The sequence below is a fragment of the Eptesicus fuscus genome, chromosome 5 (genome assembly GCF_027574615.1).
Source record: "Eptesicus fuscus isolate TK198812 chromosome 5, DD_ASM_mEF_20220401, whole genome shotgun sequence".
NCBI lineage: Eukaryota > Metazoa > Chordata > Mammalia > Chiroptera > Vespertilionidae > Eptesicus > Eptesicus fuscus.
Genome location: NC_072477.1, coordinates 23,025,094 through 23,051,997, shown reverse-complemented (window position 1 = coordinate 23,051,997; position 26,904 = coordinate 23,025,094). Strand labels below are relative to the sequence as shown.

Sequence of the window (26,904 nt, the reverse complement as noted above, 5' to 3'; positions counted from 1 at the left end):
GGGGCAGTGAGGGGCAACCAGGCCGGCAGGGGTGGCAGTTGGCAGCAACCTGGCCGGCAGCGGGGGCAGTGAGGGGTGACCAGGTCAGCAGGGTGGGCAGTTGGGGGCGACCAGGCTGGCAGGGGGGGCAGTAAGGGGTGACTAGGCCAGCAGGGGGGCAGTTAGGGGCAACCAGGCCAGCGGGGGGGGGGCAGTTAGGGGTGGCAGGACCGGCGGGGGGGGGGGGCAATTGGGGGACCAGGCTGGCAGGCAGAGGCAGTTAGGGGTGATTAGGCTGGGAGGTGAGCAGTTAGGAACCAGTGGTCCCGGATTGTGAGAGGGATCCCAGATTGGAGAGGGTGCAGGCTGGGCTGAGGGACACCCACACCCCACCCCGTGCATGAAATTCGTGCACCAGGCCTCTAGTAATTATTGCATGAAAAATTAATCAACAGATTACACCAATAAAGATGGCCTTGTTTTTCCTTCTCTTTTTAAGGCAAAAGCAACAACAATCAAAGAAGCCCTAGCCAGATGGGTGAGTATATGAGTTTTTAACTTCTTTTAGAAACAATACAAGGAGAATTTTTAGATAGTTATTTAAATCTGACCATTCAGTAAAAGGGACCTTTGTGGTATTGGAACTACTTAGTTATGTTGACTGTGGTGGGAGATACATGAACCCACACAGGTGATAAAAATGTGTAGAACTTATTGCACCCATACAAACATAGTCACACCATATACCGTATTTTCTGGCGTATAAGACGACTTTCTAACCTAGGAAAAATCCTCTCAAAAGTCGGGGGTCTTATACGCCGGAAAATACAGTACTCACTCTCAGCTTCAGCACTGGGACAGCTTGCAGGGATACAGGTACTGTATTTTCTGGCGTATAAGACCCTGACTTTTGAGAAGATTTTCCTGGGTTAAAAAGTCGTCTTATACACCGGAAAATATGGTATATAAATGAGTACATGTAAAATTGGGAAAATTTTATTTAAATCAGTGGATTGTATCAATATTCTGGTTGTGATATATTTAGAAAATATTATTAAGCAGCATATACTGGTAATTAAATTTTAATTTTGTATTCTTAGTACCAAAATTAAACTCTAAGGTATAACTTAATAGTATATTACTGTAAATAGTTGTGACCCAGCTGGGTTGTAAAGAGAATATCTTCCAAAATTCTTGATATTTTGGGGTTCTAGTTCAGAATGAATTGTGTATAAAAATAAAGAAAGCTGAAATGACAAAGAAAACAGTTGATCTTATAGGTCTGAATCTGATATTTAAGGAAATGTTATTTAGAGACAATGAATTCTTCCCAGGAAGATGTTTTTGTTGTTGTGTTTGCTTTTGTTTATTAATTGATAGGCTCTTAAAGGATCTATATTAATAAAAGTGTAATATGCTAATTAGACAGGACAGCAAAACGACCCTCCTGATGTCCTTCTGGATGTCCTTCCAGACAACCTTCCAGATGAAGCCAGGGCTTCAAGGGCCGAGGCAAGCCGCTGTGGCTGTGAGGGCTGAGCCTATTGCATGAATTTCATGCACCGGGCCTCTCGTTTTGAATATTACAGAAATTAGTTATTTTCTTTCCTTTTTTTCCCCTTTGGTACAGATCTAACAATGAATTACCGTAGTTGTCCATGTAGAAGCTTGATTATCAGGAGTCAATAGTGCCCTAGCTGGCTTGGCTCAGTGGATAGAGCGTCAGCCTGCGGACTGAGGGGTCCCAGGTTCGATTCAGGTCAGGGGCACATGCCCGGGTTGTGGGCTCGATCTCCAGTGGTGGGGAGTGTGCAGGAGGCAGCCGATCAATGATTATCTCTCATCATTGATGGTTCTGTCTCACTTTCCCTCTCTCCTCCTCTCTGAATTCAATAAAAATATAAAAAAAATAAAAAGAATGCACAGAACTACTAAATTCTAATAGTTGTTTTGAAATAAAGATAGAAAAGCCTTGGGACATTCTAGCCTCCTTTAACTCCACATTACAATCAGGAATCATTTTTTTCCAAATTAATTTTTGTCACAGGAAGAGAAAACCAGTCAGAAGCCATCTGAAGCCAAAGAGGTAAAGCTTTATGCCCAGATCCCTCCTATAGAGAAGATGGATGCGTCCTTGTCTATGCTTGCTAATTGCGAGTAAGTTCTTGTCTTTATTCATCCTTCTAGTTGTCTGAACAATTAAAGAATTATTCCCCCACCATATTCCCAGTTTTAAGGAACTCAGTTTTTCATTGGTAGTTCTTGGGAGAGGGGGATGACTAGAAAATATGCAGATTTGATCAGTAATTTACACTGTACAGTAATTGACTTTGCTGTATCAAGTAAAAAAATGAATAATTCCTCTTCAAGTTAAATCAGAAAGGATTCGATCACATGTTGTAGAGTCAAACTTTTTGGGTTTTAAATTTGCTGTGCCACTTTCTGGCTATGTAATATTAGGCAAATTGTTTAATATCTTTGTATCTCAGTTTCTCATTTGTCAAATATGGATAATAATAATAATAATACTTATTTCACTTATAATTAACTATTATAACCATTACAACCATTGTTGTAATGGTTATAATAGTTAATACATGTAAAATACTTAAAAGAATAATAGGCATGCATTAAATATTCAATAAAATTAGTTTTTATTATATTTTTGCATGAAATTTACTAAAATATTAAAAACATTTTGTCAAGAAAGGAAGACTAAGAATTGTATATATTGTCCCTTTAAAAATTTGTTTTTATATAATTAAAGTATGTATAGAAAAAATTAAATAAATATATATGAACTATTAAAAATAATTATCTCTGGGGAATGTGTGGGGTGGTTAGGATTACATATGACTTCTTACAATACACATATCTGAAAGATTTAACACATGAGAAAATAAAATGTATTGTTCTGTTAGATGGTTTTAAAACTTAACTACATATCATGGATATCTCAAGTTGGTGTCAGTAGCCCAATGTCATTTGTTTTAATGGCAGTATAGTAATCCTCAGTTGATGGATGTTTATAGATTTTCCCCCCATTTTTTTGCTATCATAATAATAATATAATCAATAACCTAATTCATATAACTTTTGGCATTTGCATTAGTGTTTCAATAGGATGTATTCCTAGAAATGAATTACTGGGTCAAAGAATACATGCATCAAAATATTTAATAAGTAACACCAAATTGCATTCGAAGAGGTTTTTTATTTTTAAATTTCCTACAATGAGTATTTATTAACTTTTGTAATCAGAAAAAAATATTAAGATTTTAAAGTGAAGGAATATGTGCCATGTCTGAAGGGGATAAAAGAATTCACTATCAAAAGGAAGCATGACTTAAATATCATCTTTTATAGGCACTAGAGAAATAATTTCTGATATACTGTTTACAATTTTTTCATATTAATTCAAGTTTTCCTTTGTTCTTTTTAAGGAAGCTTTCACTGTCTACAAACTGCATTGAAAAAATCGCCAACCTGAATGGCTTAAGTAAGTGATCCACAATAGCAGATGGTTCTTGGATTTTCTAGTTATTGGAATAAACATTCCAGAGACACTGTGTAATCCCAGAAGTCAGCACCTGTTTTATACAGTAATTGTCAGATGACGGAGAGAATATAGAAATCATTTGTTTTAAGTTTGATTATCCAAAGAAAATGACAGATATATAAGACCTGAACATTTTAAATATATTTTAAAGCTAAGTGTTTGAATTGAGATATCTTAAAAATCAGATTTTTTGTTATGTTTTTGTGTTCAGATTTGTCTTGTGTTTCATATTGGTTATGTTTAACTTTTAATTTCTCATCGTCCCTGTTTTTCCTGTGCTTCTTAACTTTGTTAATGACATTATCACCTACCAAGTTGCCAAGGCCTCTGACTCTTGTGCTAGTTTCCTATGGCTGCTGAAACTTGTTGGCTTAAAATAACAGACAGTTATTCCCTCAGTTCTGGTAGCCAGAAGTCTGAAATCAGTTTCCCTGGGCCAAAGTCAAGGTTTTGTCAGTCACACTCCCTACGGAGGCTTTAGGGGAGAATCTGTTCCTTGCCTCTTCTAGATTCTAATGGCTGCCACATTCCTTGAACTACATCACTCCAGTCTCTGCCTCTATAGTCATATTGCATTCTCTCTTTATTTTTTGTCTGTGTCTAGTTTTTCTCTTTTGAGTTTACTTGTGATTGCATTTAGGGAACACCTGGATAATTGGGGATACTTATCTTAAGATTCCTAACTTATTCACAAGTGAATAAATAAACATTAAAACAAGATATTAATATTTTGCCTATCAAGTTGGCAATGACATTTATTTATTTATTTATTTATTTATTTATATATATATATATTATATTTATTGATTTCAGAGAGGAAGGGAGAGGGAGAGAGAGATAGAAACATCAATGATGAGAGGGAATCATTGATTGGCTGCCTCCTGCACACCTCCTACTGGGGATCAAGCCTGCAAACTGGGCATGTGACCTTGACCAGAATCGATCCTGGGACCTTCAGTCTGCAGGCCAACAATCTATCTCCTGAGCCAAACCGGCTAGGATGGCAATGACTTTTAAAAAGTATAATACTTGCCCTAACCGATTTGGCTCAGTGGATAGAGCGTTGGTCTGTGGACTGAAAGGTCTCAGGTTCGATTCTGGTCAAGGGCATGTACCTTGGTTGCAGGCACATCCCAGTAGGGGGTGTGCAGGAGGCAGCTGATCGATGTTTCTCTTTCATCCATGTTTCTAACTCTCTATCCCTCTCCCTTCCTCTCTGTAAAGAAATCAATAAAATATATTTAAAAAATAAAAAAGTATAATACTTGCTTGGCCAGCATGGCTCAGTGGTTGAGCGTGGTCGACCTATGAACCAGGAGGTCATGGTTTGATTCCCAGTCAGGGCACATGCCTGGGTTGTGGGCTTGATCCCCAGTGTAGGGTGTGCAGGAGTGATGATTCTCTTTCATCATTGATATTTCTATCTCTCCCTCTCCCTTCCTCTCTGAAATCAATAAAAATATATTTCTTAAAAATGATTAATAAAATGTGATTTTTGCCCCCAAGGAGTTCATTATCTAAAGAGACAGAACATATTCCTCACTAACTATGAAAATGACTAACATTTCTTGAGCATTTATATGTACCTGGCACTATTCTAAGTCCTTTATATACACTAACTCATTTTATTATTCACAATAGTGCCCTAGCTGGTTTGGCTCAGTGGATAGAGCATTGGCCTGAGGACTAAAGGGTCCCAGGTTCAATTCTGGTCAAGGGCATGTACCTTGGTTGCAGGCTCCTCTCCTGGTTGGGGCTTGTGTAGGAGGCAACCAATTGATGTGTTTCTCTCATATCGATGTTTCTCTGTCTTTCCCTCTCTCTTCCACTCTCCCTAAAAATCAATGGAAAAATATCCTCGGGTGAGGATTAACACAATAGTTATGAAGTAGGTAATTATTATTATAATCCAAGATAGTCTTTTACAAATGTTTACAAAGAAAGAGTAATTAAATTAATTAAAACTAAAGTTTATATAACGTATATGCCTGATACACACACAGACACAAACACACCATTTACTGTGTACTTACCATGGATTAGGCATTAGGCTGAATGTTTTATTATACACACACACACACACACACACACATATGTGTGTGTGTGTGTGTGTACATATACATATAATATATATATATATATATGTATGTATGTATATATATAAAATTGATTTCAGAGAGAGAGAGAGAGATAGAAACATCAATGATAAGAGCGAATCACTGATCAGCTGCCTCCTGTACGCTCCCCACTAGGGATCTAGCATGCAACCCAGGCATGTGCCCTTGACTGGAATCGAACCCGCGACTCTTCAGTCTACAGGCCAATGCTCTATCCACTGAACCAAACCAGCTAGGGCTATCTCAGTTCTTATATGCTTATAAAATAGATACTGTATTTCCTTATTTTACATGATAAAACAGATTCAAAGAGGTTTGGGTGCTTCCCTAAAAGTTGGGATTTGAACTCAGTAATTGGTTTTGTATTCTTAACTATTAATTTATGGATGTTATAGAACAGTGCCATCCAAAAGAACTATCTGCACATTCCCAAAACAGTTGCCACTACTCTTACACAGCTAGTAAACTCTTGATATGAAGCTAGTGTGACTGAGAAACTGAATTTTAATTGTGTTTATTTTTAAGTTAAATAGCCATGTGATTAATAGTTACCATATTGTTTCAATAATAGTGTAGTTATTGAAATTTAAGTTGTGAAAACTAAATGTATAACTTATGCATAAGTAATCACAGTAGTTTTTTAGAACAGAAATGAGATTTCCTGTGTTTACTAGAAATCTTTTTTTAATTTTGAAAATAATACATGTACATGGTTTTATGTAAATAGTTCAAAAGAAGTCTTTTTCTGACCATACACTCTCAGTTCCTCCCCTACAATAACCACTGTTTCTTCTTCCTTCTTTCTATTCCACAAATAATCTATAGATATACAGGTAGAAACATCCTTATAAAAAATACAAATAGCCATCTTTTAAACCAAATCACAATCTAATTATTTAAAAGATTGAAAGTAAAAGATTGTAAAAGTACTAATTAATTTGATTTCTAATCCTTTGTGGAGTGAGGTGTACTATACTTAAATATGTTTTCTAGTATGAGTCCTCATACCATAAAAGATTTGAAGTATATCTGTGCTCTCAAATCTAAAGTTCAAATCTTCTTTACTCTTATTTTATCCCTATAATATTTTTATTAGCCAGCAATTTAAGACCATGCATTCTAAATAGCTAACAATTAAAAAAATTTAATATTGGCATGATGTGAAATTACAGTTGTAGTGTTTACATTATTTTCTTTTAAATATATTTTTATTTGAGAGAGGAAGGGAGAGGGAAAGGGAGAGATAGAAATATCAACAATGAGAAAGATTGGCCGCCTCCTGTACGCCCCCAACTGGGGATCGAGCCCCAAACCTAGGCATGTGGCTTGACCTGAATCGAACCTGGGACCCTTCAGTCCACAGGTCGACGCTCTGTCCACTGAGCTGAACCGGCTAGGGCATGATTACCTTATTTTCTACTTGATTACCACTTTTAATTAATACAGCCTTTCTTACTCTTATACAAATATATCTGTTATATAAAATTTATTAAAGCTACATTATACTAGATTTACAATTGTGTAATATGATTCTCATAAACAAAAAATTGCTTTTTTCCCCCCGCTACAGAAAACTTGAGGATATTGTCTTTAGGAAGAAACAACATAAAGAACTTAAATGGACTGGTAGGTTGTTATTTATTGCTTTAAAAAAGCATATACTTCTTTCTTAGTATAAAAATAATACTTGTCCATTGCAGAAACTTTATAAAGTAGAAAAGTAACTTTAAAAAGTACCTATAGCCCTGGCCGGCTTGGCTCAGTGGATAGAGTATCAGCCCTCAGACTGAAAGGTCACGGGTTCAGTTCCTGGTCAAGGGCACATAACTCATGCGGGAGGCAACCAACTGATGTATCTCTCTCACATCCATCTTTCTCTTTCTCTGTCTCTCCCCCTCCCTTCCACTCTCTCTAAAAAATCAATGGAGCCCAGCTAGTGTGGCTCAGTGGTTGAGCGTTGACCAATGAACCAGGAGGTCAGGGTTTGATTCCCAGTCATGGCACACCACCACTCTAATCTGTAAAACATGGAATGTTAAATTGAATGAAAGGGATCTATTGAAAACTACTGGATGCATAACCCATGGACACAGACAATAGGGTGGTAAAGGCTTGGGGGTGGGTAGGCAAGGAGGGCTAGGAGGGGTCAATGGGGAGAAAAGAGGACATATGTAATACTTTCAAAAATAAAGATTTAAAATAAAAAAAAGATTAAAAAATAAAATAAAACTGGAAAACTGACTATTAAGGTACATTATAAGCCCATGTGTATATATGATCTGGCCTCTGCCTTCCTTTCGGATCTCATTTCATATTACTCTTCTTTCTAGCTGGTAATCTCCAGCTACTGGCCTTTCTCTTCCTGGAATATACCAAGTCCATTCCCACCTGAATTTTGTACTTGCTGTTTCCTCTGCCTAAAAAACTCTTAGTTACTATGTATTTCCACATTACTTGCTCCTTCTTAACTTTCACACTTCAGCTCAGATGTAACCTCCTCAAAAGTGACCCAGCTACCCTATATCTAATGTGGCAATAACATATATATATGTGTGTGTGTGTGTGTGTGTGTGTGTGAGGAGATGTCACCTCCTCAAAAGTGACCCAGCTACCCTATATCTAATGTGGCAATAACATATATATATATGTGTGTGTGTGAAAAAAAAATTTGAATTGACTTCAGAGAGGAAGGGAGAGGGAGAGAGATAGAAACATCAATGATAAGAGACAATCATTGATCGGCTGCCTCCTGCACGTCCCCCACTGGGGATCGAGCCCATAACCTGGGCATGCCCTTGACCAGAATCAAACCTGGGACCCTTCAGTCCGCAGGCTAACGCTCTATCCACTGAGCAAACCAGCTAGGGTTACTGTCTGAAATTTTTATTGGTTTGTTCTTCTCCATCTTGTTCAACTCCCTCCCCCATCCCCGCCCTCTCTCTCTGTCACTTGCACAAATCCTAATGAGCACGTTGGTTTTGTTAATTAGTATCTATATTAGTGCTTAATACATGTAGTAGTCATTCTATAAGTATTTAATGAGTGACTCAGTATGTCTTATTACTAATTATAAAATCTATTAGGTTAAATTTTTAATTCTGAAAGTAATATACCTACATTCATTGTAAAAAATAAATCAAGCAATTTATAAGTATATGAAATACACTATGAAAGTCTTTTTTCTCCATACCTACTTCCCCAATTCCATGCGGTAACAAATAATATTGTTTTGTATACTTTAATATTTTTTCTGTGCAAATATAAATAGATATCTGTGTAAATGTGTATGCCTGTGTGTTATATATTTTGTACTATTGATATACAGGGTTAATATATTTTTTTCTGCTTTCTCACTCAATAGAGGGTTGGGCAAAAATAGGTTATAATAATAAGTAATACAATAATTAATTAGTAATAATACACAAATAAACTCTGTTTTGTGTACTTATAACTATAAACCTACTTTTATATCAGTAATATTTTTCCATGTCAAAAGGTGACTATTGTAAATAATGCTGCTATTAACATGAGTATTTAAATACCTTTTTGAAACCCTTTTTTAAGTTCTTTAGGGTATATGCCCAGAAGAATTGCTGGATCATATATTTTTAATTTTTGGAGGACCTGCCAAACTGTTCCATAGCACCTGCAGTATTTTGCATGCCCACCAACAGTGCGCAAGGGTTCCAATTTCTCCATATCCTTGCCAACATTTCTTACTTTCTCTTTGTTTGATAGTAGCCATCCTAATGAGTGTGAGGTGGTCTTTCATTGTGCCAACCTCCTCATTTTACAGAGCAAGTCACTAAGAAATTATTTGTTTACTGGCAGAAGTGAACCGATTTGCTGAATGCTTGTTCACTCAATGCCCAGTTCTCCAAAGGGCCAGTTTATTGAATGACAGTTTTTACTGAATTGGTTCACAGAAACTTAGCCAGGTTTCACTGATTATATTCACCAGATTGCTTCACCAAAATCTCATCTTTATTATTTACTTTTAATATATATAGAAAATTGTGTTTCTTGGAATGGTTTCAACACCTTTTGAAATTTTCTTTAAGGTTTTATTTAGTGCTGCTAATGTTACTGCAGCTGTTTCATCCAGTTTTTGGATTTGTCAGTCCATCTTTGTAGAATATTAGTTTCACTGATCACTTCTCAAGTTATTAAAACATAAAAATAGTAATCTAATTGAGCTGGCTAGCAAGTCCTTATATTTAGGGAAGTACACAAGACAGTAGAATAGATTGAAGATGTACTGAAAGACAGAACCACATCCTGGGCATTCAAAATCTGTACAACATTTGTAAGTCAGTATGCCTTAAGAAATTCTCATTCCACAAAGTAATATTTCCAAGTAAAGTCTCAAAATGTACTGAAATTTGGTTATGGCAAAAGAGTTGCATCCAAATGGCTGAAAACTAAATAGAAGCTAAATTAACACTTGGAGAATTGATCAAATTGTCTATGTTAAAATTGACCAAAGGTCCTCATCTGCACATATAAAAACAACATTAAATAAGTGGCAGAACCCAGAACTGAACCTAAATTTTCTCATCAGTATTGAAAGTATTTTTTTCTGCTATCTCACACTTTTTAAGTTGGAGACACAAAATGGATGCAGATGCACCACAATGAAAATGCAAGCAATAAAATTTAAATTATATGACTACGGATTCCCCCCTTCTGAAAGACATATGTGATATACTAATTGGATCACTTTGGTGAAGAAGATATCAGAATTCTAGCTGGGGGGGTTTGGTTAAGTCTCAAAGTTCTGATTTAAGAGTGCCAGGACGGAAAGAACCACTACAGTCTGTCTTATGTCCGAAAGAAGGACGTTTGTGCCACCACTGATTGTATCTGTCATTTAAGAGTCAGTATGATATAATTTTCTTACTATAATGGAAACTGAATTGTATACATTAAAAAAGGTGAATTAATGGATAGATAGTTGTATGAAAGATGGACAGATATTAGATAGGCAAAGGATAGTAAAATATTAATGGTAGAATTTGGGTAGTGGATATGGGGTTTACTGTAAAATTTTTTGACTTTTTTTATGTTTGAAAGTTTCCATAATAAATATTGGGGGGTGGTGGGGAGGATCCTGAAATTTAGACCCAGCTCTACTATTTAATAACATTGTGATCTTAGAAAAAGCCCTTAAGCTCTCTATAATAGAAATCAAATAACCTGCTTTTAAAGCCTATCTTAAATGTTACAAGGATAAAATAATAAAATACATAGGCAAGTGCTGAGACCGGTTTGGCTCAGTGGATAGAGCGTCGGCCTGCGGACTGAAAGGTCCCGGGTTCGATTCCGGTCAAGGGCATGTACCTTGGTTGCGGGCACATCCCCAGTCGGGGGTGTGCAGGAGGCAGCTGATCGATGTTTCTCTCTCATCGATGTTTCTAACTCTCTATCCCTCTCTCTTCCTCTCTGTAAAAAATCAATAAAATAAAAAAAATAATATTTAAAAAAAATACATAGGCAAGTAATTTGAAAGCTATACTATTCAATAAAAGTGATGAAATAGTGCTATTATTTTCCCTGTTGGTGGTTTCAGTACCTTTTCTTAGTTCAGATCAGTTTGAAGAGGAAGAGAATGTTCTGCTTGGCTTTTTTAATGCCCCAAACTCCCACACCGCCTTCAGCTCTCCTGCCAGGGGACAGGTGGGTCTTGGTTCTCTCTGAAGACCATTGTCTTTATGTTTATAAGGAAGGAAAAAAGCTTAAAAATAAGCATATAGATAAAATTGCTTTCTTTTTCAGGAAGCAGTAGGGGACACATTAGAAGAACTATGGATATCCTACAATTTTATTGAGAAGTTGAAAGGAATCCACGTAATGAAGAAATTGAAGATTCTCTACATGTCTAATAACCTGGTGAAAGACTGGGGTAAGCTGAGGCTGGATCTTTGCTAACTTCTACCTCCTGTTTATAGAAAATAGCCCAATAGGGAACAAGGAACAAAAGGAGGACATTTATTTCTAACCACAGAGGGAAATAGCTAAATGCTTTAAATTTACATCTAAATATTTACTTAAATGATTTTAATTGAATAGGTTCTGGTCCTATTAATCTTGAAGAAATTAAATTAATTGTCCAAAGGCTGGAAGAAATCAGTTTAAACTTAATAATTCTTGTGTGGAAGGCTTATCTGATGTCTATATAACTTTGCTTTTTTTAAAAATATTTTTTTTTATTGATTTCAGAGAGGAAGAGAGAGGGAGAGAGACAAAACATCAATGATGAGAGAGAATAATTGATTAGCTGTCTCCTGTATACCCCACACTGGGGGTCAAGCTCATAACCTAGGTATGTGCTCTGACCGGGAATCGAGCCATGACCTCCTAGTTCATAGGTCGCTGCTCAATCACTGAGCCATGCCGGCTGGGAGCTTTGCTTTTGCATTGTACATTATTTATTCAGTATTTACTAAAGCCCTATTATGTGTATGAACTATAGGCTAGACACCTGAAATACATAGTTGAATAGGACACTATCTCTGCCCTCAAGGAGTTCACAGGTTAGTGGAAAGGTTAGTTTATAAGCTAATAATTGTAAAACTGTGATAAATTCTGCAATAGAGGCTCCAATGAGTTGCTTTAAGAATTCAAAGATGAGAGAGGGAATGGGTAGAGACAGTTTAGCTTAGCCCATACTGATGCAATACAACATAGAGAAGACCTATCACTGGTGAATGATTTATTGTTCTTTTTTTTTTTTTATATATAATCCTCACCCAGGATATTCCTCCATTGACTTTTTTTTAGGAAAAGTGGAAGAGAGAAACATCGATGTCAGAGAAACACATCGATTGGTTGCCTCCTGTATGAGCCCCTACCAGGGCCCGGGGTTGGGGAGGAGCCTGCAACCAAGGTACATGCCCTGGACCGGAATCGAACCTGGAACCCTTTGGTTCACAGGCCAACGCTCTATCCACTGAGCCAAACCAGCTAGGGCTATTGTTCTTTTTTATTGTAAATCCCATTTCTTCTTCTTATCCTATCCTTAGGCTAGCATAAAGGTAGAAGAGGTATGTCTTTTTCCCTCCCTTTCTGTAATGTTTTCAGAGAATCAGTCCACATGGTCTAACTATCCTTACTTCCTGCAAAATCTTAAAACGACAAGTTGTCTTGACTAATCACCATCAGTGATATTGGAATTCAATCCCCAAAGCATAGCAGTAAAACCTGCCATTTTAATGTGGAAGGTATTCTTTGTACCTGTAGCTGAATTTGTGAAGCTGGCAGAACTGCCCTGCCTCGAAGACCTGGTGTTCGTAGGCAATCCCTTGGAAGAGAAACATTCAGCTGAGGGGAACTGGATTGAAGAGGCAACCAAGAGAGTGCCCAGACTGAAAAAGCTTGATGGTGAGTGTCTCTGAGCCAGCTTAGGATCATTTGTAGGTATAAGAGTTGAATTTATGACATGGAATCATGAAAAGGAGCAAAACTGAAGAAAATGATAGGTTGTCTCTTATCTCCAAGGCCATTTTTGTCCACAGGAAATTTTATGGTCCAGGTTTGGGCCAGGGTGAAATGAAAAACTTTTAGGAAATTTAGGCTGGTATAATCATCTCTAGATCAAAAGCTTATAAAAAAAAGTTGGGCTTATTCTCAAATCACAGGCATTATTTTGCAGAATAATTAGACATAAATGGTAAGTAACTACTTTTTCACAATTGGATCAAAATTGTAGTGTTCTCTTACCCCCAAAAAAACAAACAAACAAACAAACAAAAACAACAACAACCCACACACAGGATCGAAGATAGGTGTCTCTGGATATCCTTAATGACTGGGTTCTAATCCCAGTTCTACCACTTAGTATCTTTTTTGTCATTGTGGTAGTTACTTAATTTCACCAAATGGTTTTTGTTTTTCATCTAAAAACTGGAAATGATAATTGTCACAGAACTCTTAGGGTCTAACCTATTCCCAGTGGTGCTACCAGGAACCCAGGCCAGAATTCCAACTGTTCCAGAACCCACAAACTTCCTTTATCTCTGCCAGCTAGGGAAATATCTTTCTAGGAAAACCTATATCTATTCTGAGGAAATCCACTATCCCCTCCTTCTTTTCCACATCATTCTGTGTCTTCTCACAAACTCTTAACTTCTCACTGACCTTCTTAGGCTTTTCAAAGACAAAAGCCAGTAAGTCTGACAATCTTTCTGCTTTCCACACTGCCCCTAAAGCAATCATGCACAGAACCCATTGGCCTACCTATTGCCTTCATCACCATATTCACACCGATATTCACAATCCACATCCAAAGGGCCTAGTTGTCTACGGTTGAGGCTTCCTTGTTCCTCAACCCTTCAGTCCCCTCTTCATCATCCCTGTTACTCTGCCATTCTGTCCTTCCTATTCTGTGCCTCTTTATCTCTCCCTCACCACTTCTATCTAAAGGTCAGTACTCAACCCTTTCATCCACCTCAGCTTACTATGGTGGTGGTTCTTTTTTTCCCCCCAATATTTTTTTTATTGATTTCAGAGAGTAAGGGGGGAGAGAGAGAGAGAGAGAGTAACATCAATGATAAGAGAGAATCATCGATCAGCTGCCACATTGGGGATTGAGCCCTGACCAGGATTGAACTGGGACCTCCTGGTTCATAGTTTGATGCTCAACCACTGAGCCACACCAGCTGGGCTGGAATTAGTTCTTAATTAAGGACAGGGTTTAGATGGAAGGATAGTTGGGGAGGGCATTTCAAAATGGAAGAACTTTGTTAACCAGGAGTCAGGGGTAAGAGAGTGCAAGATGAGTTTGGGAGACAGTGAGTTTATTAGTTTAGCTGGATTGGAAGGTGACTGGCTAAAGAATTAAGACTAAATAGTTGACTAGGTAAGATTGTGGGCAGGTTTCAAATGCTGGAGCTCAGAAATTCCTTAGTCTAGCCAGTGAGAGTTTGCAGATGTGCTTTCTTTTCTGTACTTTGGTTCTCCCCACCCTCCAATTTATTACCAATGTTTAATATTTTGGGGAATAACATAAAAATCAGATATGCTGGATTGCATATTTTATTGTAAAAAATGATGAATATTTCTTTGTATTTAACATACAAAGTTTCAGTAGTATAGGGCTTTCTTTATTTATTATTACATTTTTTTTGGAAGGGTACCCACTCTTAGCCAATCATGCTGGCTAAGATTGGAAACTGAGATGCAGATAGGAGGAGTCTCTTGGTCAAGACCCACCATGTAGTTCAGTAGTGGAGCTAGTGGTGAGCTTTAGGCCCCTTGCACAGGCTCTCAAGGGCAGTGAGTGTGTATCTCTTCTCAACTCCACGTTGGGTGATGTCATGTTAGTAGCTTGAAATGGCCATGGTGAGAGTATTTACACCACAGGAAGTGGCAGCTGCTACAAATCACAGCTGGTGGTTGTTAAACATTTATCAGGATGTAGTGCTTTATTTGTTTTTGCCTGGCATCTGTAGGCATTTTTATTTGCAACTCTGCATTTTGAGAGCCATATATTCATAAGTACTTATATTAATCCATTTGAGAATTCTCCTGAGAGGCTTTTTGGATCATTTGAAATTAAAGAGATTATTTTATGAAATTACTTTATTATGGCATACTTCACAGCATTTCACAGCTTCTGAGGTTAACGGGAAAATATTTTCATTTAGAATTTTAACAATCTGTTGAGAGTGACCAGAAATAATTTTCTTTTTCATTTTAGGTACCCCAGTAATTAAACAGGATGAGGAAGAAGAAAACTAACACCATGTTTTCCACTTCGTGTTAACTTATTTAAATGTCATAAGAACAATAGATAAGTTTTGTATAATTGTCTGTTTTAAAGATTCTGTGTGGAGCGAAAGGTTCTTAAGATAAAACAAATCTATGATTTCTTTTTTTTTCTCTTAACCTATTCAGTGTTCCTCCCCCCAAATGGTAACACCAACTTTATATATTGTAGTCCTTTTTTTAGAAACTATAAATTTTCAGTTGTTTGTCTTCAGTCTCCATCAACTGAAATCTTTATAGACTGAACAATCATTTTTAACAAAAGAATAAATGTGGTTGTTCATTTCATTTTTTTTTTTAGGTCAGGCAGTTAAATATATATACTTAACTTTTGAATCTGTAGAACATCTTTCCTAAAGATCCATCCCCTTAGGATTCAGAAGCACAAATGTGTCATGCCTTTGGTTCCGAAGGCAGCACAGTGGCAGCAGCCACAGAAGCAAGACTCCGAAGTCATAGTGAAAAAGCTGTGGTGAAAAAAAATGAAAAATTAATATCTTGGAGGCCTTAGAGCCCATGTTATGTTTACTTACTTGGTTTTCAAAAAATATGTACATTGTCAACTGGAATTTAGGTTGTATGTACATGTGTGGCCACTCAAGTCACGGTGCATAGTCCATCAGTCATTCCGTGATCCAGCTGTGTGGGTAAAGTGACTGTCATGATTATTCCTTTGACTAGCACTGTGGCCATGTTACCCAGGTGGACCTGATCTTAGGCACACTTTTGGGTTTATAGTTCTCTGTATGTTATATAAGGAAATATATATATAAGTGGTAGCTATATTTGGATGCCTAGTCTAAATCTTGGCCATTCATATATATTAAAATTTGCCCTAATAACTTTGGTCTGTTGACCACCATGTTGGGAGAAATGATTGTTCTAAGGGTATAGAACTTAAAGACTGGATCTGGTACCTTCCAATAAATTAAATTTAGTATTTCAAAATATATTTTTAGAAAAGTTTTAAGTTAAACAGCTCTTAAAATGAATTATGTAAGTGGTATTGGAGGGAAAAGAGATGTTTCATTATGGGATCCCAGGCAAATGGCAATATTTTTGAGGATTGCTTCCTCTGTAAAGCATTGTAGGTGAGTTAACCTCAAAATTGCAGAGCAATAGTTGAATGCAGAGTTTAGAATTTATCATATAAGAAAAAAATTCTCTTTTGAGAATGCAAGATATGGTAGTCAGTAGCCAGATGAAGTCCATAGTAGGCCACGACCGAATCAGTGATAGATTGCAGTAAGGAAGTCAGAGCCCTCTGCCAAATTGTGCCTGAAGTCCCTCAACCAGAGACTATTGATTTTCATTTCCCCATTTACTTGTGTGAAAATGAGTCAAAAAGTGATTATATAAGTGGTACTGGGTTTCAGAAGTTTTCAGTTATCATTTAAATAGGAATTATATGATTTCTCAGTCACACTGATCAAAAGGGACCACTGCTTCGACAATCAATCCTAAAAAGGAAAAATTAACCCAACATTTTTTTTAGCTTCCTTTTAGCTCTTCCTCACAATCTGATAGGAAGAAATCTTTGCTCTGACTGACTTATACATTCAAAGCCTTTGGGTCTTAGCTTCTAGGACCCAAAGTTTTCTTGTAGTATGAACTTCATCTAGTAGGCAAACTTGAAGCCATATTGCTATATATGGGTGATTTTCTAAAGGTTATTCTGGAAGTGAATATAATAGGGAATGGATGACTTCATATTTACTTTTTTTAATGGCTTACAGTCTTTAGTTCTTTTTGTTTATTTTTAGTTCTGCAATAGAGAAACTAATTTTCTCTTTCACCTTTTCCTTCCTCCCTCCCTCCCTCCCTCCCTCTCTCCTTCCCTCCCTCCCTTCCTTCCTTCCTTCCTTCCTTCCTTCCTCCCTTCCTTCCTTCCTTTCTTCCTTCCCTTCCCTTCCCTTCCCTTCCCTTCCCTTCCCTTCCCTTCCCTTCCCTTCCCTTCCCTTCCCTTTCCTTTCCCCTTCCTCCCTCCCTCCCTCCTTCCTTCCTTCCTTCCTTCCTTCCTTCCTTCCTTCCTTCCTTCCTTCCTTCCTTCCTTCCTTCTTTCTTTCTTTCTTCCTTCAGAGAGGGGGGGAGAGGGAGAGAGATAGAAACATCAATGATGAGAATTATTGATCGGCTGCCTCTTGTATGCCCCCTACTGAGGACAGAGCCTGAAACCTGGGCATGTGCCCTGACCAGGAATTGAACCGTGACCTCCTGGTTCATAAGTCCACGCTCAACCACTGAGCCATACCAGCTGGGCCCCTTTGTTTCTAAATGTCTTTTAATCACTGGTAGTTCTCAGAGAAATGTAAGATGCTCTTCTGTGTCCATTTCACAAAATATCCATAGTCAGTTCCACTCAACAAATATTTGAATGACTTTTATGCATTCTTTGCATGGAATGAAACTAAGAATCCACTAGGAAACAGAAGATAGAAAATAGAAGATAGAGTGTATTAAGAAGTTCAGAATATTCTCTCAAATCATTCCTTAACTCATCCTTTACTGCTGCAAATTTAGTTGATACTAAATGCCTTTGATTTGTGCTTCTTGAATTAGATCTTTAACCTACTTGTAATGGATTCTCTCTCTGCTCCTGGTTTGAAGCATTATGCCATTTTAGTGGATCATTTAAATTTCTTCTATTCTTTTAATGATGGTAGAGCTCTGGAATCAGTTCAGCATTTTAATATTTCCACAGGAAATTTTAGCCTACCAAGTAATTAACCTTTTCTGTGTTCTCTGTTAATAGGAGTTTGTTCCTTTAAATCAGAGTCAACCTTGGCACTATCAACATTTGGGCTTGATAATGTTGTGGGGGCTACCCTGTGTGTTATAGGATGTTTAGCAGCATCTCTGGCTTCTACTTAGTAGAAGAACCTTCTTCTCAGTTGTGATAACCAAAAATGTCTTCATACATTGCCATTTGTCCCTTGGGCTAGCTAGATGGGTTGGAACAAATTCACCCACAGTTAAGTTAAGAACCAGTGCTTTATACCAACATTCCTTTTGCCCAATGTCCGTTTATTTTCACTCTGTAGCCATATGGCACCTGATTATTATAGGAGAGAAGGTGGTGTATTTAGTGATCATGGGTGGAATGAAATGATCATTGGTGTTTCCCTTCTTTGTAATGCTCACTTTAACAATTCCCACAACACATTAGAAACTCAGGACTGGAAAGTTCGACTTATTTCCCCCCAGCAGGATCTCAACTTTTATGTCTTATCTTAGCATTTTGCTCATCTTAGGAAGTGATTATTAACCTACCTCTCTCTTACTATCAACAGAATCCAAGTTTATGGTAGATTTTGCTTTGTCTCTAAAATTTAACATTTTAAGTATACTTTATAAAATGCATGTCATTTTTTAAGTGTTCATTCATTGTCAAGTCATGCACAGGATTTTACAGACTAGCAGTCATTAAATACAGAAAAATATTGTATAAAATTTGGTAATCATACATGAAAGTTAGCTGGTGTAGACACCAGTTTTGGATGTGATCAGAAGCATGTCTGGTTACTGGATCCATTCCACAAATAGGGGTGGTGTAAGACACTTAAATGTGGTTCCTGTTTGGAAAGAGAAATTTTGACTTGTACAGATGCATCTTCTGATACCTTTCACCAGTGGGCTGAAGTAGAATAAGGAGGAATAAGAAATGAATCTTAATTGTTGACTTATTGTCAGAATTGGTGATATGTAAGTAGAGTTGAAGGTAGTTATGTGTGACCCAGAATCTTTTGCCTGGGCTTTTCTTGAGACTAACTGGGAAAAGTGTAGGGCTAGAAAGGTTGGATTTCATCATTAACTTTAAAGATTGGGGGAAATGTCGAGCATCGATCACAAGGTATGTCTAACTGCAGTCTAACTGTTAGTCACAAAGACTTTATATTGTAAGCAGTGGTAAAGGGAGAAAACTAACAGCTAACCTGGGCTGCTTAATGTGTCTGTAAATAGTTAAGTATAAAACAAGCTTTAGTGTGGCAGAGTTGGTGTTTCTGACACAGCTAACTCAACCATATTCCTTTATCTTCACTCTAGCTTGAGTTGTTTCTTGTAAAACCATAAAATAGGTGCAATAAAAAGAGTTAAGGGTATTTTTTTTAATCACTGAACTTTAGAAATTCCACATTTATATCTCTATTCCTGCCTTTTTATAAACCAGTGACTGCAAAGGAAGAAAACTGAAAGGAAAAACTAAATTGAGTCTTCCCTTTTCTGACTTAAGATAAATTTTCACTTGACAGGTGGAAAAGTCATAACTGGATTCTAGTTAATTTCCCATATTGGGCAGGTTAGAGAGGAACCAGCCAACCAAATTATGATCAGCAAATTGGACAAGGGGATGGGGAGAGTCACTATTTTTCAGTAGATTTGCACTTTAAGATTATGAAATGGATGTTGGTTGAAAGCACTCCCCAAGGGCAGATAGGTAAATACTTTGCCTGCCTGTGGATATTAGAGTCAACCCCATTCTTGCTCGCATTAAGCCCACCTCTGCAGTAGTTGTCTGTTGACATAATCAGAGTTGGGATTTCCCTATTTCCCTAGTTGGTGTTGCCTTCCATGTCTACTACGTTGGCAGTCATCCTTGCGGGGACGTGTCAAGGACAGTTCTCCTGCGCAGAAACTTTATGAGTTCTCTTTCCTACGTCTATATTTTAACAATTTAGATGTTGGCTAAATTAGGTTGTGGCTAATGTTAGGGAGGGTAGGAAGCTATTTGCTGCTTTGATCAGCAGGATCCCTGCCTCTGAGGTTCCGATTGCCTAGAGGGATCAACCCCATCCAAAGACTGGGGAGTTGGTAGCTATAAGGAATATACATTTTGCCAGCTACTTCTCCCAGCGTGGCAGTCATGATTACGAGCATCATTCCAGAATCTTTGGCTTCTAGAACCAACTCCATTCTGAAGAACATTTTAACATCCATTAACATCTATTAATACTTTGGTAATTATCTTTTATATGCAGGAATTTTGTAGCATGAACTTTATGACTAAAGTTATTGTGTTAAATTATTTAGAAATGTTGAGTTTCTGAATGTTATTTTGTGAGACTTGTTTTAAAATAGTAATAAATTGTGTTATTTTATAAAAAATTAATTTGTATCTTTTTTGTTACATAACCATTAGTTTTAGCTAATAAAGAGCAACTATCTGAACTTTGAATATTCAATTCCAAAAAAATTGTCTTTGGATAACATATTCCCCAGCTTCGTGTGTGTGTGTGTGTGTGTGTGTGTGTGTGTGTGTACATGTGTGACTCATTTTTTAAAAAATGTATATTTTATTGATTTTTTACAGAGAGGAAGGGAGAGGGATAGAGTTAGAAACATCGATCAGCTGTCTCCTGCACACTCCCTACTGGGTATGTGCCTGCAACCAAGGTACATGCCCTTGACTGGAATCGAACCTGGGACCCTTGAGTCTGCAGGCCGACGCTCTATCCACTGAGCCAAACCTGTTAGGGCTGACTCATTTCTTTACCCCCCTACCCCCCAGTTCATTTCCAATGATAATTTTCTCTCTGGGTCTGTAAGTCTTCTCCAGTTCTCTGGGCACCATTTCAAAATGATTAGGATCCTAGAAAGAGTGCTATAGGTACAGCAAGTTCCTGCTGCACTTCACCATTCCTAGTCCTTTTCTTAGTTTCAGAGTGTACAAGGTTAAGGTTGGCTGATGAGCCCTTGATTTGTGGTCTGGAATAACCTCAGACAAGAAACAGGAAGAACTGAGCACTAGCAGTAACATTACACATTTTCCCAGCACATATTCTGCGCTGTCAGCCAAATGTTATTTTGGTCACAGAATGGGACCTACAGTGCAGTTTCTATTTCTTTTCACTTTAAAAAAAAAAGTATTGTTTAAGTTATTACAAATAGTAGTACATGTCTCCTTTTTTTCCCCATTGACTCCCCCCCCCCCCCCGCACCCGGGTCTCCCCTCCCTCCGTGTTTTGCGTCTATTGGTTGTACTTAATATGCATGCATACAAGTCCTTCGGTTGATCTCTTACCCCCCCAACCCTCCCCTACCTTCCCCCTGTAGTTTGACAGTCTACTTTTTTACTCCATAGTTTTTTGGTTATAAGGATATATTTCTTGCTACTGTCCTTTAAAAAGCAGATTTTAATGAACCCATAGAGAAAACCTTAATTTGAATCAGTTCATTATTTTTAGTTCATTGTTTTATAGAACAAAGGATGGACATCTAGACTCCTGATATTGTTTTGTATCATATACATGTATTGTATTAAATATTTATGGGTGTACACATAGATATATAAATTGTTATATATAAAAGAATCCTAGGTGATGACTCTCCCTCTTAAAATGCAATAAAAAAAAATGCAATCAACTCTGCACCTATAAAAAGGTGTACCCATCCCTATGTGCAGATATAGGATGCCCATATTTGGTTAAAAAATGAACCCATTATTTGTTTTTGTTATGAGTATGTATAGAGTAGGAGTGTGAACATGTATGTGGTGGCTGGTTGTGTGTATGTATGTGGAGAAATGGGAATGTATGACAGGGGTGGGAGACTGGTATAGAGGGGAGAGCATGTTTATGATGGAGTGTTCTGGGGAAGGTGGGAGTGAATGTATGAAACAAAATTGTGAGAGGTGAGGGGAGTGTATGTGTATCCAGCACATTGTGTGTGGGGGGTGGGGGGGGGGGGCGATGGACGGGGAAGCTATGTGAGATGTGAATGGGGGAGAGGGGTAATGAGGACATGTTTGTGGGGAGTGAAGATTTGCCTTTCTGTTGTGGGAGTCAAATATGTGGAGCTGTGTAGAGAGTGAAGGAAGTGAGAGGAGTGTATAGAGACATCTGTTAGAACATATACAAGTATTAGCCTTTATGACTAATTTTTACCTTATGATTGTTATAATAGGTTGGCTATCATTTTATTATTTATTTGGTTGGTTGGCTTTAATTTTAAAGCCTTGTTACTGGGGGAAATCTCCACTGAACACTATGTTCATGTAACCACTTCTGGATTTACTAGGACCTGGATCTCAAAAGATGGACATCTTCTGTCACTGAATCTCTGTAGCCAAATAAACATGTTTTAAAGCCGTATTTCCCTTTTTATATCCTCTTGATAGAAAATGGCTGCTGTAAAACCGAAGCATTCATTTTACACAGGTGTGAGTTATCCCTGCGGCAAAACAAACACTTTTAGCTAATGGAACTTAAAAGGGGAGGAAAAAATGCTCGATAACCTCCTAAACCCCATTTCTGGATTTCCTAACATTTTAGAGTAATATTTACTTGAGGTTTGATTTTCTTTAGTGACTTCAAGTCTAAGAAAAGATACAGATCTTAATTACACTGAAAATTTTTTATACATGTCAGAAAATGAGACTAGAATTTTTAAAATATTTTTATTTGTATACATGTATTTGATAACTTCAAACTTAGAACACTTAGAACCAGCACAAGTAAAGAGAAATACAAATCAATGACAAAGATTTGAAATGGGGGAATGGATACTGTAACTGGTTCATATTAACCTCCCCATGCAATTTATATCTTGTACAGTGAAAATTTTAATTTACACAGCTCTATAATTGTACTTTTCTAATACCCTATTTTGTAGTCTCAGGATACTTTCCAATTAAATTGATCCTGATGTTTACAGATGAAAAGTAAGAAATTAGCACTGTAAAGCTGAATCACTAAGAATATCTAATTCACGTTTCTTCCCATCAATATAAATCAGGAACAATTTGCAATAAACAGAAAAACTATTCACGTTATTAATAACAACAGTTCATATTTTTACTGAACACTTCTTGTGTTAGCCAGGCTCTGAACTAAACAACTGAACATGCAATTTCACATTTAGGTATCTTGATGAGAAGTCTCACAAGTTTCACATTTTTCACAACTGATGTCAAGATGACAGCTTGCACTGAGCACCTGTGTCCAAGCCTTTACCTGGCATTTCAGCATGCTAGCATGACACTGGTAGCAGCTCAGGGTACTCCCTGGCACAATTTTACTAATGTTACATGAATATGCAGGCCTGACTTCCCCCCCAAAACAGGACTTGACTAAGAGACACACCTATAAGACAGCACAAAGAAGCTGTTACCTAGGTCTGCACTAAAACTCCCTTTCCCGGGTCTCAGAAGTGCCCCTCCAGGCCTAACTGCAGGAGGGCAGCCTCAGCCTCCTCCTCCTCCTCCTTGGCCTCCTCCTCGCGGATCTGCACCAGCAGCTGAAAGAGGTTAGGAGCCGGCCCTTCCGCAGCCCCGGTCAGCCACAGCTGCCTTCGAATGGCCCCGCTGTGGTTGGCGCCGGCAATGACCTGCTCCAGGCGGGCCTGGTTCACGTTATCCTTATCTATGGCCCCCTTCTCCACCACCTTCTGCAGCAGAGGCTCCAGACGAATGACATAAGCCGATAACTTTTCTCCCGGGTTCTGGTACGTGTTCAGAAACCTGACCTGCGCATCCCTAGAACTCTCGACGCTCCCAAACACCTGCTCAAGCGCCTTGAGGCACTCGGCGGTGGTTATGGCAGGATTGTTGGTTTTGAGGATGCGGATGACGTCGGCGGCAGGGCCTCTGAGGCTCTCCATCAGCCGCCGCCGCTTCTCTATGTCGGACACCTGCCACTCCCCAATGACCTCATTCGTGTGCTCCAGCCAGGAATCAAAGGTCTCCTCCCCGGGCCCCGGGATGTCCCGCCCCGAGAACACCGTCAGCTTCTTGTACCAAATGGACTCCACCAGAGGCTGAATTACATTATCCAGAATATAGTTCAGCATCTCTGCTGGCATATCTGGGCCCGGGGCCGGGGCGGGGGTCTGAAACCCAAGGACGCGGGCAACATCTTGCACGGTCCAGCCCTCCCTCGCTAGGAAGAGGTGCAGCCTTTCCAAAAACTCGGCATCGGAGGTCGGGGGCTTAAAGACCACCTTCCAGACCCCGCCTTTCCCCGGCATCTCCCTGGGGATGGCCGCGTAATCCACGGCGCCCGTGAGCTCCAGCAGGGCTGCTTTCGCGTTCTCTTCCCTCCAGAACATCCTCCCCAGCACGCGATAGGGCACCTGGGGCATCGCGGCCTGGAGGGTCTCTTCGATTTCAGCCTCGTCGCAGTTCACCGGGATCCCCCAGACCAGCAGGGCTCTCTGGGCGTTCACGTCCATGCCCCGGCACCAGTCTTCCAGCAGGGTCATCGCCATCTTCCCGACTACCTGGGGCCCAACCCTACAGACACGGGGGAGAGCGGCTCCCTGTGCCCGGGGGCTGAGGACAGCGGCGGACACTCCCCCGCAGCGATGCCCGAGGGAAGCGGGCGTTACGCAACCACCGAGAACCACCCGCGCCGGCTCCGCGGTCGTCCCCGCGCCGCCCCAGGCAGTCGGCCGGCGCGTCCTCGGAGCGGAGCGTCGGGAAGGCTCGGGGTCCGCCCGTCACTCGGCCGCCGCCGTCTTGCGCCTCCTCAGGGTCCGCGGCCGGGGTCCTCTACCTGCAGGCGCGGGGCGGCCTCGTGGCGCCGAAGGCTCGGAGCGAGGGCGGTGGCGAGGGCGGGAGCCGCCCGGCCGGAGAGCCGCCGGGCGCGGTGGTGGGGCGCGGCCGCCTCCGCTCCGCCGCCGGGCGCTGGGCAGTCGCTGCTCCTGGAGTCGATCCGGCGTTCGCGGTCGGAGCCGGGCGTTCGGGCGGCCGAGGGGTGGCTGCTTAGCCGGCGAGGGCCGTGCCGCCCCCCGAGGGAGTGACTGTTGGTCCGGAGGTCGCCGCAGCGGCGGCAGGGTCAGCCCGCCAGGAGCGACTTCGCGGGTGCAGGGGGCCCACCGGGCGGCGGGGGCGGCCGCGGTGCGAAGACACACGCGGCGAAGCGCGGGCAGCGGCAGTTGTGGCGGGTTAGGCGGGCAGCGGCGGCGGCTGCCGGGTGGTCCGCCCCGCAGCCAGCCGAGCAGTTACTGCCGCAGTGGAGGGTGGGGCCGGCCCCGTGCGTGGCTGCCGCGCGCCCCGCCCCGCGGCCCACTCAGCGCCAGTGTAGTCATGGCAACGGCGGCGGAGGCGACCGGAGCTCCGCGCGCTCCCGCAGCCCGCGCCGGGAGGCGGGGAGGGGAGGGGGGTGTCCAGTGGTTGCTATGGTGACAGCCAGGGCTCTGGTTTCTCTGATGGCTCATTTCTTTTTCCAGATTTTCCAGATTTTTTAAAAAACCAAGCACCGCGTTTAAGAGAGAATAATAATAATACAGTGGGTTTAAGATGATACTGCTGAAAATGCATCCGTAGAGACAGACGTGTCCACTGTGGCTGCTTCAACATGAAAACACCCTCTTCGGCCACAGGGGCTTCCTTATGCCGCCTGATCGCATTCTCCACCCTCCATATTTCATCCAAATGGAACTAAAATTTGGAAGAGTGCCATTTACATGTTTTTGTGTGAGGCAGTGAATTGAGATGGCTCGAACATTTTGTAAAAAGATTTATACTCAGTAATCTTTGTAGCCAGGAAAATGCTGGTGTGTTTATTTCTCTAGTGCTGACATCATTGACAATGAGGTGATCAAACAGAATCCTTATGGTTCAAAAATGTCCAATAATCCCCAGCAAGCAAAACAAGGCCTACTTACGTCAATCCCAGATGGTGAAAATCTCCCCTAAAGAACACAGCATTCAACTCTGAATTTTTAAAACCTTATTTAATAAAAGGTTTAAAGATACAGAAGAACATTCAAAAGTAAATAAGTTACATAGATACATTACAATCACATCAGCAAGATTTTCTTTAGTGTATTAATTTTTTTTTTATAAAAAGCACACAAAAAATAAAATCTTCAGTCTGGTCTATCACAACTGTACAGCAAAAGAGGTAATATTTATATATATGTACACTATTTTAATATGTAACAGTCTTTTTAAAAAAGGGTGCCACAGGCAGCAAACACACAAAAGGCAGTGTCTGATCATTTTTTTTCAAAATAAAAGGAATATAGTTATTTATATGCTATTAAAATATTTATACAATAATTACAGACTGACTGTCAAGGCTGTTCCTGTGCTGTTCCCTCCAACAAGGCCTTCAATTGAGAGACAAATGAGAAAAAGGTGAAACAGCTGCAAATTATTAGAGGCAAAGATCAACACAGCAAAAGAGTGGAGGACATACAATTGTTTTATAAAAGTATGCATACTTCCTGTAAACCTAAGGAGTTAGGCTTTGCCAGTCTGGCAATAAATACCATCCAAGAACAGTGAGCCCCAGTGAAAGTATTTAAACAGTTCGGGCTTGAGTATATGTTGTATTCCTCCTTCATCTTAACCTCTGGCACACGAGAAGAAAGAGGTTAGGTCACTGAGGCAGTTAAATAGAGGGGATCCCTTTAGACATAAGCAGCACACGACCTCTGTGCCAGGGGTGGAGGTGGGGTGGCAGGAGGGATGGGTAGGGGGCTGCTGAAGGCATGGAGGACAGTTCCGAAGCACTGTCTCCTCAGGTGGGTAAGAGACCTCAG

At 39.8% G+C, this 26,904-nt stretch overlaps 2 protein-coding genes across 2 annotated transcripts; one reads left to right on the top strand and one right to left on the bottom strand.

Annotated features, from left to right (window-relative positions):
• The first annotated feature begins 483 nt into the window (after window positions 1-483).
• On the top strand, window positions 484-15,527 carry DNAL1 (dynein axonemal light chain 1). Its single transcript, XM_008138854.3, has 7 exons — window positions 484-517; window positions 2,027-2,136; window positions 3,423-3,478; window positions 7,226-7,281; window positions 11,431-11,557; window positions 12,895-13,035; window positions 15,353-15,527. The coding sequence occupies exons 2-7, from the start codon at window positions 2,102-2,104 to the stop codon at window positions 15,391-15,393; spliced, it is 456 nt and encodes a 151-aa protein (XP_008137076.2). The 5' UTR covers window positions 484-517; window positions 2,027-2,101; the 3' UTR covers window positions 15,394-15,527.
• A 7,279-nt stretch (window positions 15,528-22,806) lies between these two features.
• Window positions 22,807-25,354, bottom strand: PNMA1 (PNMA family member 1). Its single transcript, XM_008138852.3, has one exon. The coding sequence runs from the start codon at window positions 24,619-24,621 to the stop codon at window positions 23,560-23,562; it is 1,062 nt and encodes a 353-aa protein (XP_008137074.1). The 5' UTR covers window positions 24,622-25,354; the 3' UTR covers window positions 22,807-23,559.
• Window positions 25,355-26,904: the final 1,550 nt, after the last annotated feature.

Excerpts from the sequence above, each read along its gene's own strand:
- DNAL1 (XM_008138854.3), top strand. The coding sequence starts at position 2,102 with ATGGATGCGTCCTTGTCTATGCTTGCTAATTGCGA. Across the intron at positions 7,282-11,430 it reads TAAAGAACTTAAATGGACTG|GAAGCAGTAGGGGACACATT; the intron begins GTAGGTTGTTAT and ends TTTCTTTTTCAG. Across the intron at positions 11,558-12,894 it reads TAACCTGGTGAAAGACTGGG|CTGAATTTGTGAAGCTGGCA; the intron begins GTAAGCTGAGGC and ends TTGTACCTGTAG.
- PNMA1 (XM_008138852.3), bottom strand. The coding sequence starts at position 24,621 with ATGGCGATGACCCTGCTGGAAGACTGGTGCCGGGGCATGGACGTGAAC.